Raw genomic sequence first — 15109 nt, 5'->3', positions numbered from 1 at the left:
AGTAGGACAAAAAAAGGCTTCATCCTTAATCCTGTCTCCTGGTAGTCATGGAAACCTGGTGACTCCAGCTCTCATCCATCACAGTTCCAGCTGTTATTTTACCTTCCTAAAGGCCAATTTAAAAAATAGCAAAGTAACAATAATTTGACAAGCAAACTAAACGAGGATTTATTAAAAGCAGTTAATTAGAGAAGAATCTATTGGACTCTTATAAAATTGAAAACGCATAAATATCACAAATGAATACTTTTGATAAAATCAGATAAAATGGCAAACATGATGCAAGAAATTAAAGATCGTTGTATAAAACAAAATAAATTTTATAATATTAAAAACCTTCTATATTCATCTAAAATACCCTCTTAGAAAATAAGAAATTATTTTAAAAAAATGAATCCGCTACTGGATTAAAAGTAAAGATAAAATTATTTTATTGGAATTTTTAGAGCTGCAGAAAAAAAATCTTTGCATAAGGTTTTTGTTTTTATCAAAACAGGTTTCTCTTTTAAATGAGAACCTGGATCTGGATGAGACAACCTGTATAAATTAAAATAATAAAAGCTAAATTTATTAGTTTTAACACATGAGGAAATAGGCCGTCAATAGTTTTCTAACTCCCCTTTCTTTGATCTTAAACCTTTACAGTTTTAGACTCCAAAAGACGTGTTGAAACATCTTTACTGTTAACCAATTTTAAGACTGAAAGCTCAACTTCATGAACAGATCTTAAAAACAAACCTTTAACCTTCTCACGGGTTAAATAAGGACTGATGTGACCTTTTCACTTCAGTGATGTCAACAGTCTGACGTCAACGTTTTGCTGCACGCTGCGAGTTATTTATGGCCCTGAGAAAAACCCGCCGTGCTTCTTTGTTTTCTTAAAGACAAAAGGAAATGTGGCAGTGCATCATGTTCTGTTTTTCATGATGCATTACACGGTATCACATTAAACATGCTCTCAACCGACAGCTAAACAATGATGCATCCAGATATTAATGTGCATTAATGTTGCCGGAGCCCCCTTTCAGAGAAGCCGTTAGGATAAATGTTTGTAGATGGCATTTAGTGAAGACTTCAGCCCATCGACAACAATCAAACCCTCCTAATGGAGATGACTGCAGGTTGAAATACAGGAAATGTTTGTAGCTGCACAGCTATAGATAAACTTGTAGTAAAGACTTTGAACAGCTCTGTACCTTTCTCCAGTTCCACAGGGAACAGGTCCAGCCTCTCCACTCTCTTCTCCAGCTCGTATTCAGCCGACGCCGCCATGGGATCCACGTCTTCATTGCGCCTGTCGTAGTCCTCGTTTGGATAGGTGGCAAAAACCTGCAGTGGGGAAAGATTTTCCTGGTTTAAAAAGGTAATAAGACACTTGATCACTTTTATTTTTTATATTTATTTCTTCTTGCCAACTAAGGTAAAAAAAAAACAGTCACAAAAGGAAACCCGATTGTTGGGTTAAAAAATGTAGGTTCATAAAAGAGAAACTGAGTCCACACAGAAGAGGGATTTTTTAACGGCTTCTGCAGAAGAAGAGAGCTACGTTGAGCTACATCTACTCTCTGGTGGGTTTCCTCAGCAGAAGCCTTTTTATTAGCAGATCATAACACATGGGGTGGGTTACAAAATAGAGTGTTCTTCTGACAAGGCAATTGATCATCCTCTGATTGAATCACAGAATAGAGTGGTCTCCTGATAACTATGATTAGCCTTGCACAAACATCAGCAATTTTCTACCACCGTTGCATGACAGTTTGCAGTAAACAGAGTGAAGCATCTTATTTCTCCAATGTTCCACATGCACAAACATTAACTTTATAATCATCATTGAATAAACCTAACTCCGATGATACAACCTCAGTTCCATGCAGGCTCAGACTGGTAATCTGTGATATCGGGCATTTGCCCGGTGGACAGGTCTTAAATTCAGCGTGCGAAAGCCGGCCCTCCTTAAATCATACCGGCCCTAACTTCCTCTCCGGCCGAAGCTCCTACCTGTGACTGTAAATAACTCAAGGAGCTCAAGAAGTAATGCAATATTAAGTCGCTAATTGATGCATGCAGTATATACAGCCCTTCCTTGTCATGCACATCCTTGTGATGGTTGGCATGTGGTGTCATTTTCTATTTCTTCAAACTGTAAAATCCTTGCAACTAAATTATAATAAAACTAAAATGCTTTCTTTAAAACAAACTACGATGTTCCCCTTATATTTGGTGAATTCATGTTAGAATATTTTGCAAAAATATGCTGCAGTGCATGATGGGGTTTTGCATCTGAAGACTAATGTTTCCCATCTTACGTGCATTGTTGCAGTTAGGGTTAGAGTTAGAGTTTTCTTTAGATTTACGGCCTAAGAGATCAATAGACGGGCCAAATAAACCAATCGGATCAACGAAGCATATGACGTAACAGAGCAACGACGAAGAGGAGCCAATTGATAGATCAAACTCTTGCCGAAACCAGTCGGGAGAAGAGCAAAAACATCTTTTCCTCTGAAAAAAGCCTCCAGAGCAGTGTTTTGCTCTTCTTTCAGTGAAGAAATACTCTAAAAAATACTGTAATTCCGATAAAACTTGCTCGATAACCACGCTAACGCTAGTTTCATTGGCTCAAGCCGCCATGTTCTTTAGACTGAACTGTCGCGCTTCTCGTTGCGTCACACCTCAACCCGCCTCAAAGCCAACGCTGATTGGACGTTCGTTTGGGGAACGGCTCCAAATTTTCTTCAACAGAGAGTCTCCAGACTGATTAGCGAGTGAAACCTTGAAAGCTTGCGAGATCAGGATGGTCTCACGAGGCTAGCTAAACGCTAGCCATGCTAAAAACGTTGCAGTCAGATAATATTTCTGCTCAAAAAAACCTGACATATCCCAGCAGTTGCTGGTCAACAGCAGAGAATGAGTGGATGTTTGTTAAGCAGCTGATTTGCTGCCTAAGCAGATAGCTCAACTAATTATAAGCTGTAATTAGATCAATATTATTAGCTGTGATTTATGTATAGAAAACATTCTTTGGCTTTACTGAGCAAAATGAAAATAAAGTCAAAATTAGGGCTGCAACAACGAATCGAAAAAATCGATAAAAATCGACTTTTAAAAGCGTTGGCAACGAATTTCATCATCGATTAGTTGTGTCGCGCGATTATTGCGTCATCCGCCGCGCCGTCATCACTGCCTCTTGACTGAAAGAGGAAGAAAAAAAAATATGGCAGAGCGAGTCAGCGCCGCAGGAGCAGTGTTGCCAACTCAGCGACTTTTCAGACCCCTCCAGCGACTATTTTTCAAAAAAGCGACTAGCGACAAATCTGGCGACTTTTTTCGGTTTCACTGGCGGCTTTTGGAGACTCTTACGTGAAAGCATGTATCGTTCCTACTCTGCCGTGGGGCGCCTCCCCCCACTCCCGCAGGAGTCCCTCTCAGCGCTGCAGTCAGAGCCTCAGCGTCCAGACTGCAAATGAAGCGCGCATGCACCGGGATTGACGGCGCAAATTGATCACAATAATTAAAATAGCCTGCGCTTTGTAAAGCGAAAAAAGTGATAACATGCAACTTTTTTCAAAAGAAATTAACATGGCACGGAACCACCATGTTTGTTTGGTTTTAAAGTGGGGAAACGTAACGTTAGTTTCTCAGGTAGCTCATCTGATGCTTTCCTTACCGTGTTAGTAGGTTACAAACAGTGATAAGGTTGGCTACTTATTTTACTTTTAATTTCATTTGAATTAGCTTAAGCAGCGTTTACATTTACTTTATAAATAAATTAACTTGCAAATTATGAGGGCAAGGCTTTTAAAGTTTAAATCTTCTGGCGAAGATAAAGTAAAGAAGATCCTGCAATTTATGGAAGTAAAGCAGAATAAAATCCAGCAAGATCAGTAATATGTCAATTAATTATATGCCACATTCCCATGTAAATTGGAGTCTTTGGAGGATGTGTTTTTTAGCACCCCTAGTTCTCTCATTTTTATTCCAAATACAATTTATAATTTGAATCACAGGGCTATTTTTATCTCTATGGTTCAGTATTTTCTCAAGTAGCAACTTTAACTGCTATACTTTCCTGTCTTAAAAGGCCGAACTCTTCTAGTCTAAAAAAAACTAATTTGTTGAAATGGGCGGACCTATTGTTTGAACCCCTTAGGGGCTTTAAAAACAAAAATGTCTTTTTTTGCGCTTTATGAAACAAAGTACCCTATATTTTGTGGATGTACAGCTACATTTCTCATGTAAGTTTGCGTAGTTTTAACACAAACATTTATTTTTCATATTGCAACAGTACAGTTAATGAGAAACCTGTACTTGTGTGCTTGTTTGTTCTGTCTAAAATGTTTATTTTGGAATAAAGAGGTTAATATAAAAAATATTTTTTGTCCGATTCATCGATTAATCGAAAAAATAATCGTCCGATTCATCGATTTTTAAAATAATCGTTAGTTGCAGCCCTAGTAAAAATAGATTAAACTATCATAGTGCTCAAAATTGTAATTGTTTTGGCACCAGTCAGAAAAAAATTAAATAATTTTCTGTTCCTTTAAAAATACTAAATGCATCCTAGAATCATGTTTTGGTTTAAAATGTGAGGAAAAGCCAGAATAATGTGAAATTATATTTTCAATGCCGCTGAAAATATAATGACCAGACCGCATGATTTTGCCATTTGAAAAAATATAAAATAATGTAAAATAATGAAATTTTAACACTTTGGCCTTTCAAAAGCATTTTAAGAATGATAAGCAGAATTAATTATGTCTTTCCAGCTTTGCGATTACACACACCTTTGCACCAAAGGTGCAATCACTACAAACCTCTAAATCACCTTTTTGTGCAGAGAAATAGTATAAACGGCTGTCTTAGAGAGCCATCTATGTTTCTCCAGCTTTATTTTGATCACTTGCTTCAAATTTATTAAAATCATGTTTTGTCTAAAACCATCTTTATCTCGCCCACCTCAGATTTAAACTGGGTTAGTGCCTCAGATTCTTCCTATTGGCTTATCCAGGATGTGATTTCAGCAAAGGGAGAACCGAGGTAAGCAGCTCTACTGACTCGTTCTTTACATATTAAAAACAAATAAACTTCTTATAATAAATGTTAAAACAAAATTCAATCAAATAATGATTTTCCTCATTAAAAAAAAGTAGGTAAATTAAAATTGTATTATATAAAAAAAGAACAAGTTTTCATCATTTGTCCATAAAAGCTATTGGAGAAAAAAAATGATTCTTTTAGCCTTTCTGGCAGCATTTCTTTAAACTAACCCTGAAGTGACGCACGTTGTACTTGCATAAAAAATAACACAGTGAAATATTTTGGATATTTTACGCCATTGAATTTAACATTTAAATATTTTAAAATATTTAATCATATCTGGATAAATAAAACCTTTTAGTTAAGAAGAAAAAAACAAAACCTTTTTATGCACTGCAAAAATGATCTCAAAATGAGTAAAAATGTCTCAAATTAAGTGTATTTACCCTTAATTTGAGCAGGTAAATAAGATGATTTGTCAATAGAATTAGTATTTTACTCTTAGAATAAGGTGTTTAGATAAAATGCACTTGAAATAAGACAATGCAATTGTTTTTTCTTATTTTAAGTGTAAATTGTCTTGTTCCATTGGCATAGGGTCTCACTTAAATCCTTAATTCAAGAAAAAATGCACTTATTTTAAGAAGAAATTACTTATTTAGATTTCATTTTTTGCAGTGTGACCAATATGCAAGTATATCTATTTTATTAATTTATTCAAATATTTTATAATCTTAGCTTTTCTTTTCTTTTTCAGTATGTTAATGACACTTTTACAGATGCAGAGCTATAATGCCTCCAGGTAATGTAAAATAAATAGTTTTGAAGGTTGGCGCCTCTTTGTGCAGCGTTTTCACTTTCTCATCCAAACTCACACATTTTCTCTAAATATAGAAGGTTCTAATTAAAACATCTTCAAACTTGGAAACAAAGTCCAGTGGATTGTTTTTAATTTTCTTTTTTTTTGGAATGACTATGACCTGGATAGGGCTGGGTACCGAACTTCGGTACTTTTATGGTACCGACCGAAATGCTTCGGTTCTACAGAGTATCGAAACATGCCTCGTCTTTCGGTACCAAGTTTCGGTGATTGGCTGGAACACTTAAGGTGATTGCGTCATCCAGGAAAAATACACAGGTGGTCACGCCTACAGCCACGGTTCATGTGTATCTTTTGTGAACTGGTTGCAGCGTCGCGGAACCCCTTTAAAATGCCCCCCAGGTCAAAAGTGCGGCTTCACTTTATTAAGACTGATGCTAATAGTGCACAATGCAATACATCGTGCACGGAAATAATTTAAGAGCAGAAAGTCGCTCTGTGTTTGACTGCAAGAAGAGCGGACCGCAGCCAGCGCGACCATCCTCCTCTCAGCAGCCCGTGGGCAGAGCAAAGCCAGAGCGGAGTGAATCATGCTGCTTTCAAACTGGACGCAGCAAGAGCAGCAAAATCTCGTCTGCTGCTTCATTTTTGCTGCTTGTACCAGCTTCTGACGCGCTGCTGAAGAAGCTTTGCTGCTCTGGCTGCGCGGTCGCAAAGTGGGTCAGACGCGCGTTGGGCGGAGCTACTCTATCCTTTATTTGCCTTGCAGCTATATTTGCTGTGATCAGTGGGAATAAAGTAGTTTTATTATGTTTTTAAGTGGGAAAATCCACCTGAAAACGTAATCAGTGCAGTCAGTTCATCCTGCCTTCAATATTTCTGTCGGAGCCGCTCAGACCCCCCCCCATACCAGCGGTGCGCTGTCAGTAGGATCCCATTCAACGGGCTTGTTTGTCAGACATGGTAATTTTTCTAAAGGAAAACTGCTAAGTAAAAAGGTCCTCACAATGTAACAGTGAATATTAGACACTGAATTATTTATTTTTTTATGTAAGAGGAAAAATGTAAATGGAAAAACAGAGCTTAAAATAAAACTCAAGATTTGTACTTTTTTATGTTGTGTAATTTTCTTTTTTTTCGAATTGATATTATAAAACTGGTATCGAAAAAAGTATCGTTCAGGAACCGGTATCGAAGTGAAGGTATCGGTATTGGTACCGGAACCGAAATTTTTTTAACAATACCCAGCCCTAGACCTGGATGACCGAGAACCTTCACCTGAAGCAGGTAAGAGTAATCTGCACGGTGCATTAACCGTGCAGATTACACTCACCTGGTTAATTGGCTGTGTGGAACATATACATGACATGGAGATGACTTGTTGACTCCAGATCCCCCGTCTCTGGTGTGCACAACTAAATGTATACAGCATGACTTAAGAAATGACCAGTTGACTTAGTGAAACACGTGCAATAAGATTATAATAATCAAAAGAAAATGCATGATCTAAGTCAGAGGTCTTCAACAGGGGGTCCGCGACCCCTAGGGGGTCCGCGGAGGTACTGCATGGGGGTCGCGAAAGTCTTGGTTGATTACTTTTTTTTATATTCCCTCCTGCAATTTTTTGCACTAATTAAAATGCCTTTAAATACACATTAACATGAATTCAACGCACTGTAGTAAACATAAATGGAAGCAGAAGATGTCCTTCAGCCATCAATTCACACATTTAGCGACACACAGGGCCTCTTTCAAACCTGGGCACCATTTCATTCACAACACCTGTCCCATCAACCAGGAATCAGAATCAGAAATACTTTAATAATCCCAGGGAGAAATTACTTTCGTTACATGACTCCATATGTAACAGAGTGACTATAGGACCAGTTTGATATAACACAATTTCATACAATATATACAGTATAATTAGGGGGTCCCCGCTCCATCTCGCAGTCAGTTTGGGGGTCCTTGGCCTCGAAAACGTTGAAGACCCCTGATCTAAGTGATTAAACGCACCTGCAAAATCACTTTAATCTAGATCTATCTATGAATAGTTCAATGGGCGTAACTCTCATTCCTATTTATTTAGAGAGCACTAAAAGGTATGTGCAAGAAATGTGGCCTACGGGTCAGAATTACACCTGTCCTGTCAGCATAAGAGTCTAAATCCCAGGAAATTATTAAGAAAAGCTTCTATAGATCTTTGTTTTACTACCTGTTTCGATTTATGCAGCCAAGTATGTACTGAGATCATCTGTAATAGACTCAATGTGTGCAGCAAGGAGGCTCTAATAGGAAAAAGGTCCGACATATCGATCTGCTTAGGCAAACAGAAGTCATATCCGTTCAGAGGAGAGCTGCTGCTGCTCTACTCCTCAACATTTCTTATTATACAACAGCCCTTTGCTCTAAGGGTCATAATAAACTGCCAGATGATCAGAGGAGGTGGAGATGAAGATGGGTTTGGCTAAATTCACAATAACTTAAGCAGCACTTTCAAAGCAGATCTGAAACCATTTAATTATATTGATAGTTTTGTAGAGAGGGTCTCAGAGCTGCTTCATTTCTCAGCAGTGATCAAACACACAGAGGGGGAATCAAATCAATGGCAGCCACTGGAGTGGCTCTCATGGAGACGGAGGCCTGTGTTTTTTAGCGTCCCACATTCAGCCTGATCTAACAGCATGGCAGTTTACATAACCACCTCCAGCATGTTAATGAGGGCCCTCTGCAGCTGCGCACACACACAAAAAAGCCAAATCTTAAAAGAACTCCTCTTTTTTCCCCATCTTCCGAGGTGATTATGTATGCAGCACCTTGCGCATTCGAAAACACATCAATTCAGTTCTGGAACGCCTTCTCCGTCTCTCAGGCTTCCCAACTTTTCTGTTCACTTTGTTCCCTTAAGAGCAAATGACTTTACCTTTTACCAGTTTTCATAGCAGTAGAGCAGAACACTGCAAAAAAATCAACTAAAAGTTGGTTCTGTTAAGATTTATGTGAGTTTTTAGTAGGGATGCACGATATAATCGGCCTGTATCGGCCTTAAAACTAAATATCAGGCATCGACCACCCGACCGATTTTTAACCCGATATTTGATCAGCTTCTGAGTTTCTACAGGTGCTGGTCATAAAATTAGAATATCATGAAAAAGTAGATTGATTTCAGTAATTCCATTTAAAAAGTGAAACTTGTATATTATATTCATACATTACATACAAACTCATATATTTCAGATGTTTATTTTGTTTAATTTTGATGATTACAAATGACAACAAATGAAAATCTCAAATTCATCATATCAGAAAATTAGAATATTACTGAAGACCAATAAAAACAAAGGATTTATAGAAATGTTGGCCAACTGAAAAGTATGAACATGAAAAGTATGAGCATGTACAGCACTCAGTATTTAGTTGGGCCTCCTTTGGCCTGTATTACTGCAGCAATGCGGCGTGGCATGGAGTCGATCAGTCTGTGGCACTGCTCAGGTGTTATGATAGCCCAGGTTGCTCTAATAGTGGCTTTTAGCTCTTCTGAATTGTTGGGTCTGGTGTATTGCATCTTCTTCTTCACAATACCCCATAGATTTTCTATGGGGTTAAGGTCAGGAGAGTTTGCTGGCCAATTAAGAACAGGGATACCATGGTCCTTCAACCAGGTACTGGTAGCTTTGGCACTGTGCAGGTGCCAAGTCCTGTTGGAAAATGAAATCTGCATCTCCAAAAAGTTGGTCAGCTGCAGGAAGCATGAAGTGCTCTAAAACTTCCTGGTATGTGGCTGCGTTGACCCTGGACCTCAGAAAACACAATGGACCAACACCAGCAGATGACATGGCACCCCAAACCATCACTGACTGTGGAAACTTTACACTGGACTTCAAGCAACGTGGATGAAGTGCCTCTCTTCTTTTCCTCCAGACTCTGGGACCTTGATTTCCAAAGGAAATGCAAAATTTACTTTCATCAGAGAACATGACTTTGGACCACTCACCAGCAGTCCAGTCCTGTTTCTCTTTAGCCCAGGCAAGACGCTTCTGACGCTGTCTGTGGTTCAAGAGTGGCTTGACACAAGGAATGCGACAGCAGAAACCCATGTCTTTCATACGTCTGTGTGTGGTGGTTCTTGAAGCACTCACTCCAGCTGCAGTCCACTCTTTGTGAATCTCCCCCACATTTTTGAATGGGTTTTGTTTCACAATCCTCTCCAGGGTGCGGTTATCTCTCTTGCTTGTACACTTTTTTCGACCACATCTTTTCCTTCCCTTCGCCTCTCTATTAATGTGCTTGGACACTGAGCTCTGTGAACAGCCAGCCTCTTTAGCGATGACCTTTTGTGTCTTGCCCTCCTTGTGCAAGGTGTCGATGGTCGTCTTTTGGACAACTGTCAAGTCAGCAGTCTTCCCCATGATTGTGTAGCCTATAGAACTAGACTGAAAGACCATTTAAAGGCTTTTGCAGGTGGTTTGAGTTAATTAGCTGATTAGAGTGTGGCACCAGGGGCCATCAATTTTGAACCTTTTCACAATATTCTAATTTTCTGATATGATGAATTTGAGATTTTCATTTGTTGTCATTTGTAATCATCAAAATTAAACAAAATAAACATCTGAAATATATGAGTTTGTATGTAATGTATGAATATAATATACAAGTTTCACTTTTTAAATGGAATTACTGAAATCAATCTACTTTTTCATGATATTCTAATTTTATGACCAGCACCTGTAAAGTGTAAAAAAAAAAAAATAATTACTTCTTCTTCTTCCTAAAAAACTTGTTTTTTACAGACTCTTAAAGACGAGGGAAAAAATTTCCATACATTAAAATATCACAATATCTTCATATGCTGATATATTGCCATTTAAAAACACCATATCAATCTCTTTTACTAATGAAATATTGCTATATGTCATCGTTATGCTACGAAATCCCCCGAAAATTCACAAAATTTTGCCATATTTTTATATGTTGATATATTGACGCGGTATCGATCTATTTTACTAACAAAATCTCACAAGAATTTGCAAAATATCACGAGTTTGTAACAGAACGATGAAATTTCACGAGATTTTGAAAGTAAAATAGATCGATACCGTGTTTTTAAAAATCAATTTGATATCAGCATATGAAAATATATTTGAGTATATTATTTTTCAAAGTGTCAGAAATGGATAACAAAACTGCTATTTTCAATGACTACTTATTTCTGTCCAGCTTTAACGTCGGTATCGATATCGGTTATCGGCTACATGAGTTTTAAAATATCGGCATATTGGATATCGGCCAAAATCCCAATATCGTGCATCCCTAGTTTTTAGTTTCAGGTTGATCCATATTTTTCATTGTTTTCTAGCTTTACTGGTGTTTTGTGGATATATCTGAGTTCTTAGGTTTTTCTTAGCTTGTCCTCTGTCTGATTTCCTTTTTTCTCTAGCTCCTTCTAGATGCCTCTGTTCACACCTGCTCCCAATTAGCTCATTAGTCCTGTCTTTGTTCAGTCTCCCATATATACCCTCCCTGTGCAGTTCCTCAGCGCTGGTTCCTCGTCTTTCCTCGGCTCCTCGTGCATGTTTTTTCCTGATGGCTCCATGGTTTTGGTTTGTTTTGGATTTTTATGTTGGATTTTTGAATTCCTGCCTCTGTTGCCTGTGAGAACTCAATTAAATCTACAAAAACTCAGCTCTGCCTCCTTGCCTCTGCGTTTGGGTCCTCAAAACTCAAACCCAAAAAAGTGTGTAAAGTTAATTTGAGTGAAAAATGGAATACGAGGTTTAAAACTAAGATAAGGAAAAAAAAGGAAAAAAAGAAATCGACCTTATTTAAATTAAAGTATGTATATAACCACCTCATTTGAAGGGCCAAAGTTCTTATTCCAATGAATGATTTTACTACTTTCCTGCTCAAATACAGAGAAAATACACTTATTTCCAGATTTTTTTTGAGTATTTTTACATAAATGTTTGTGCCGTACATTTTTACTTCAATATATGTTTTCATCCTGGTGTTTCAATCAAATATGTAAGAAAAAACTCTCCATAATGTGAGCTAGGCTTTTGCAGAATATGCTATCCTCATAGTTCTTTAACATGAATACAACAATGAGAGACTTAGAGTAAAAATGCAATTAAATTGTAGCAGAACTCCTAAATCTTGGTTCTGAGCTCTAAGAAGTGAAGAGAGATACGCAGTGCTAACCTGTTCTCTCAGCCCTTCATTATTTCCTGTTTTTGTGAGGCTCAAAGAGATTAAATCCGTTTTCTGTCCTCCTGAACTATCATGTTTAAAGTGTTTTGTTTTTTTAGGTTTAATTGATCGTTTTTGTACAAATTTGTCCCGCCTGCTTTGTATTCGCTGAGCGACTCCAAAACTGACTCTTTCTCGATGCAGGTATTATTTTGTATTTTCCCCTAAAGTGGATGTGTTTTAACCTGACTCCGCCAGATGGATTTGCTCCGCATATCCATCTGGAAACCTTCCGTTGAAGTAATTTTGGGAAGGGGCGAAAATACTGGTTAGCTGATTGGCCTATGTTGATGATAGACGGGCCAAATAAACCAATCAGATCAACGAAGCATATGACCTACTAACAGAGCGACGACAAAAACACAACCACAAGCCAGGCTACTCTTGCCGAAACCAATCGGGAGAAGAGCAAAAACATCTTTTCCTCTGAGAAAAGCCTCCAGAGCAGTGTTTTGCTCTTCTTTCAGTGAAGAAATACTCTGTAATTCCGATAAAACTTGCTTGATAGCCACGCTAACGCTAGTTTCATCGGCTGAAGCCGCCATGTTCTTTAGACTGAACTGTCGCGCTTCTCGTTGCGTCACACCTCAACCCGCCTCAAAGCCAACGCTGATTGGACGTTTGTTTGGTGAACGGCTCCAAATTTTCTTTAACGGAGAGTCTCCAGACTGATCTGCGAGTGAAACCTGGTCTCACGAGGCTACTACCTCAAGGCCAATTATGTCAATTTAGCTTTAAAGCATCTTGGGTGCATGGACAAAATTCTGGGGGGGGACAGGGGGGACATGTCCCCTGCACTTTTTATAACGTTTGTTTTTGTCTTTTATACGTTTTACTGTCCAAAAACAATGTTACGCTACTGCACACAGACAACTGTCGACCACAACTCAAGTTGAATCGGGTCTCTGATTGGATGGTCAAACACGCTGAAGTTATCTATATTAAAAAATACTTGCGTTCCCCCCGCCACACCTGAAATCAAAATTCCGTCCATGCTCGGTTGCAAACTTTCTCTGGATCCACCAAACATTTGGACCAGAAAGGTCCAACCAAAGATGACCCAACCATCAAGCAAAAATATTGCTTCTATTGAATATTTTTCCTACGTTGAGTAGATCAGGCCACGTTTATTTGCCTAGCACAGTAACGAGACTATTTAACATTAGCAGAAGACACAGTAGAAATAATGTCTTTAAATTCAACAAGCAATCAAGGATAAACTCAATAAAAATGCTTCCTTATTGGAAGGGCTGCATACATTTCCATCAGTTTTTCAATCAACAGAAAACAAGACATTTTTAACATTTTCCACCTTTTCCACTCCTCCTAAGCTAAATTAAGCTAATCATCTCTTGGCGACGGTAACATATTTACTCTGCAGGCTTAAGGGTGCATTAATCTCCTTATCTGTAAGTAGGTCCTGACTCCGGTGCAAACAAGCACAAATCAATGAGTCTTGAAGTCCATCAAAGGTTGTTTTCAAAGTAATACCTCATTAATGTCAAATAATGACTTTAAGAAATAAAATATTTTTTGTTGGTCAGAAAAAAAAATGCATCAATATTTTGCATTTAAATATTTTACCACAAACTTACCAGAAATGCAAATTATGTTTGTAATAGTTAACTGAAAGCGGGTTACAGATGAAGAGCAAACAGATCTACTACAGATGACGGCATGGGAGCAGCTCTGAGCTCTAATAGCTTTTGATTTAGGTTACCTTTGTATTTGGTCGGATTACCAGAACGTGGATTAAAGACAGGCACGAAACACACTGTTAACATCACAAGTAGCATAGCATGACACAACAACATTGGTGCACTCTGAGCATGCATGCTCGCATGGCACGGCCTCTACTCTCCACTTTAAAGAGCAAATGGTCACAGCTGGTGGCTCCTGCTGTCCTCATTTCAAGCTGCAGACGGCCAAACAACCAGGAGGCTCTGCTGCGCGTTACGTGGCAGTGGAAACAACCAGCAATGACTGGACTGGTGCCGCGAACTACAGGGAAACTTTAGGACTGATGCTAAGGAGCACGCAAGGAAACAACCCACACTGGGACAGAATTAACCGTTTCACTGCAAAGGAGGTAGATTGTCCACCTCCTCATAGAGCATCATCCCAAACGGTAACCTTTAATTAGGCTCATCTGATGTAAACTGTCGTCTGGCATAACCTTAGCATGAGGAGTAATAGATGAACTCCCTGACTGGTATGGCGGATGCCTCTAGGAGATAAACATTGGGATTAAAGGCACTGTCCTGGAGGGGGGTGGGGCTGGGGCAGAGCTCGAGAAGGACACTGTTCCAGTTGTGGTAGATAGTAGGTCAGAGGATCTAACAGATGGTCAGGAAACTCCCTTCCTCCCTCCCTCATCTGCCGACTGACTGGGGGTGTCCTACAAAAGCTCTGCAGGCAGTAAGCATGAGCCTCTCCTCAGCTAACAGACTGTAACTATAAAGAGCACACACTTGGCGCTCTGAGGAATATCAGGGGGAGGCAGAGGTGACATATAACACCGACTGGGAAATGGAGAACTGATAGACATGCAGATGAAGCTTGTGCTCTGCTGTTTCATCATACGAGCCCTCAGGAAATGACTGGGTGACACGCTGGTGTAAACCAGGGAGCCTGTGACTTCCACCCCACAGCTGCATCTGCACCGCTGTGTCTCTTTCCCTCACGACACCAAAAAAGATCTCATTTTGGATTTGGCCAATGGGACGCATGGAGGTGGTGCCATTTTGCAATTGAAATACTGTTTTCAGCCTCCCTGAGCTCTGCAGCAAATAAAAAAAGGTCTGATTAAAACACAAAAATCACATGTTTTAATCAAACATATGTCATATGTTACTTCAAGGCTGAACTATTTTTATTCTTTACTATCAGGGAATTCCACAAAATAAACTTAAAAGCCTTCAGCTGATCCAAAACACTTAAACCAGAGTTCTGCACTGCAAAAACGATTTAGAAATAAGTAAAAATGTCTTAAATTTAGTGTATTTACCC

At 38.8% G+C, this 15109-nt stretch overlaps 1 protein-coding gene across 1 annotated transcript in view; it reads right to left on the bottom strand.

Moving 5' to 3' along the window:
- The window catches only part of ppp1r9bb (protein phosphatase 1, regulatory subunit 9Bb), a 60789-nt gene that overhangs the window by 19224 nt on the left and 26456 nt on the right, over positions 1 to 15109 (bottom strand). The window contains exon 2 of the mRNA XM_038296932.1: positions 1197 to 1329. Within this exon, the coding sequence (XP_038152860.1) occupies positions 1197 to 1329 (133 nt within the window). The remainder of the gene's footprint in view (positions 1 to 1196; positions 1330 to 15109) is intronic.

The sequence above is a fragment of the Cyprinodon tularosa genome, unplaced genomic scaffold (genome assembly GCF_016077235.1).
Source record: "Cyprinodon tularosa strain WSP-4 unplaced genomic scaffold, ASM1607723v1 ctg38, whole genome shotgun sequence".
NCBI lineage: Eukaryota > Metazoa > Chordata > Actinopteri > Cyprinodontiformes > Cyprinodontidae > Cyprinodon > Cyprinodon tularosa.
The sequence above is the reverse complement of the archived record's forward strand: the minus strand, read 5'-3'. Positions and strand labels throughout refer to the sequence as shown.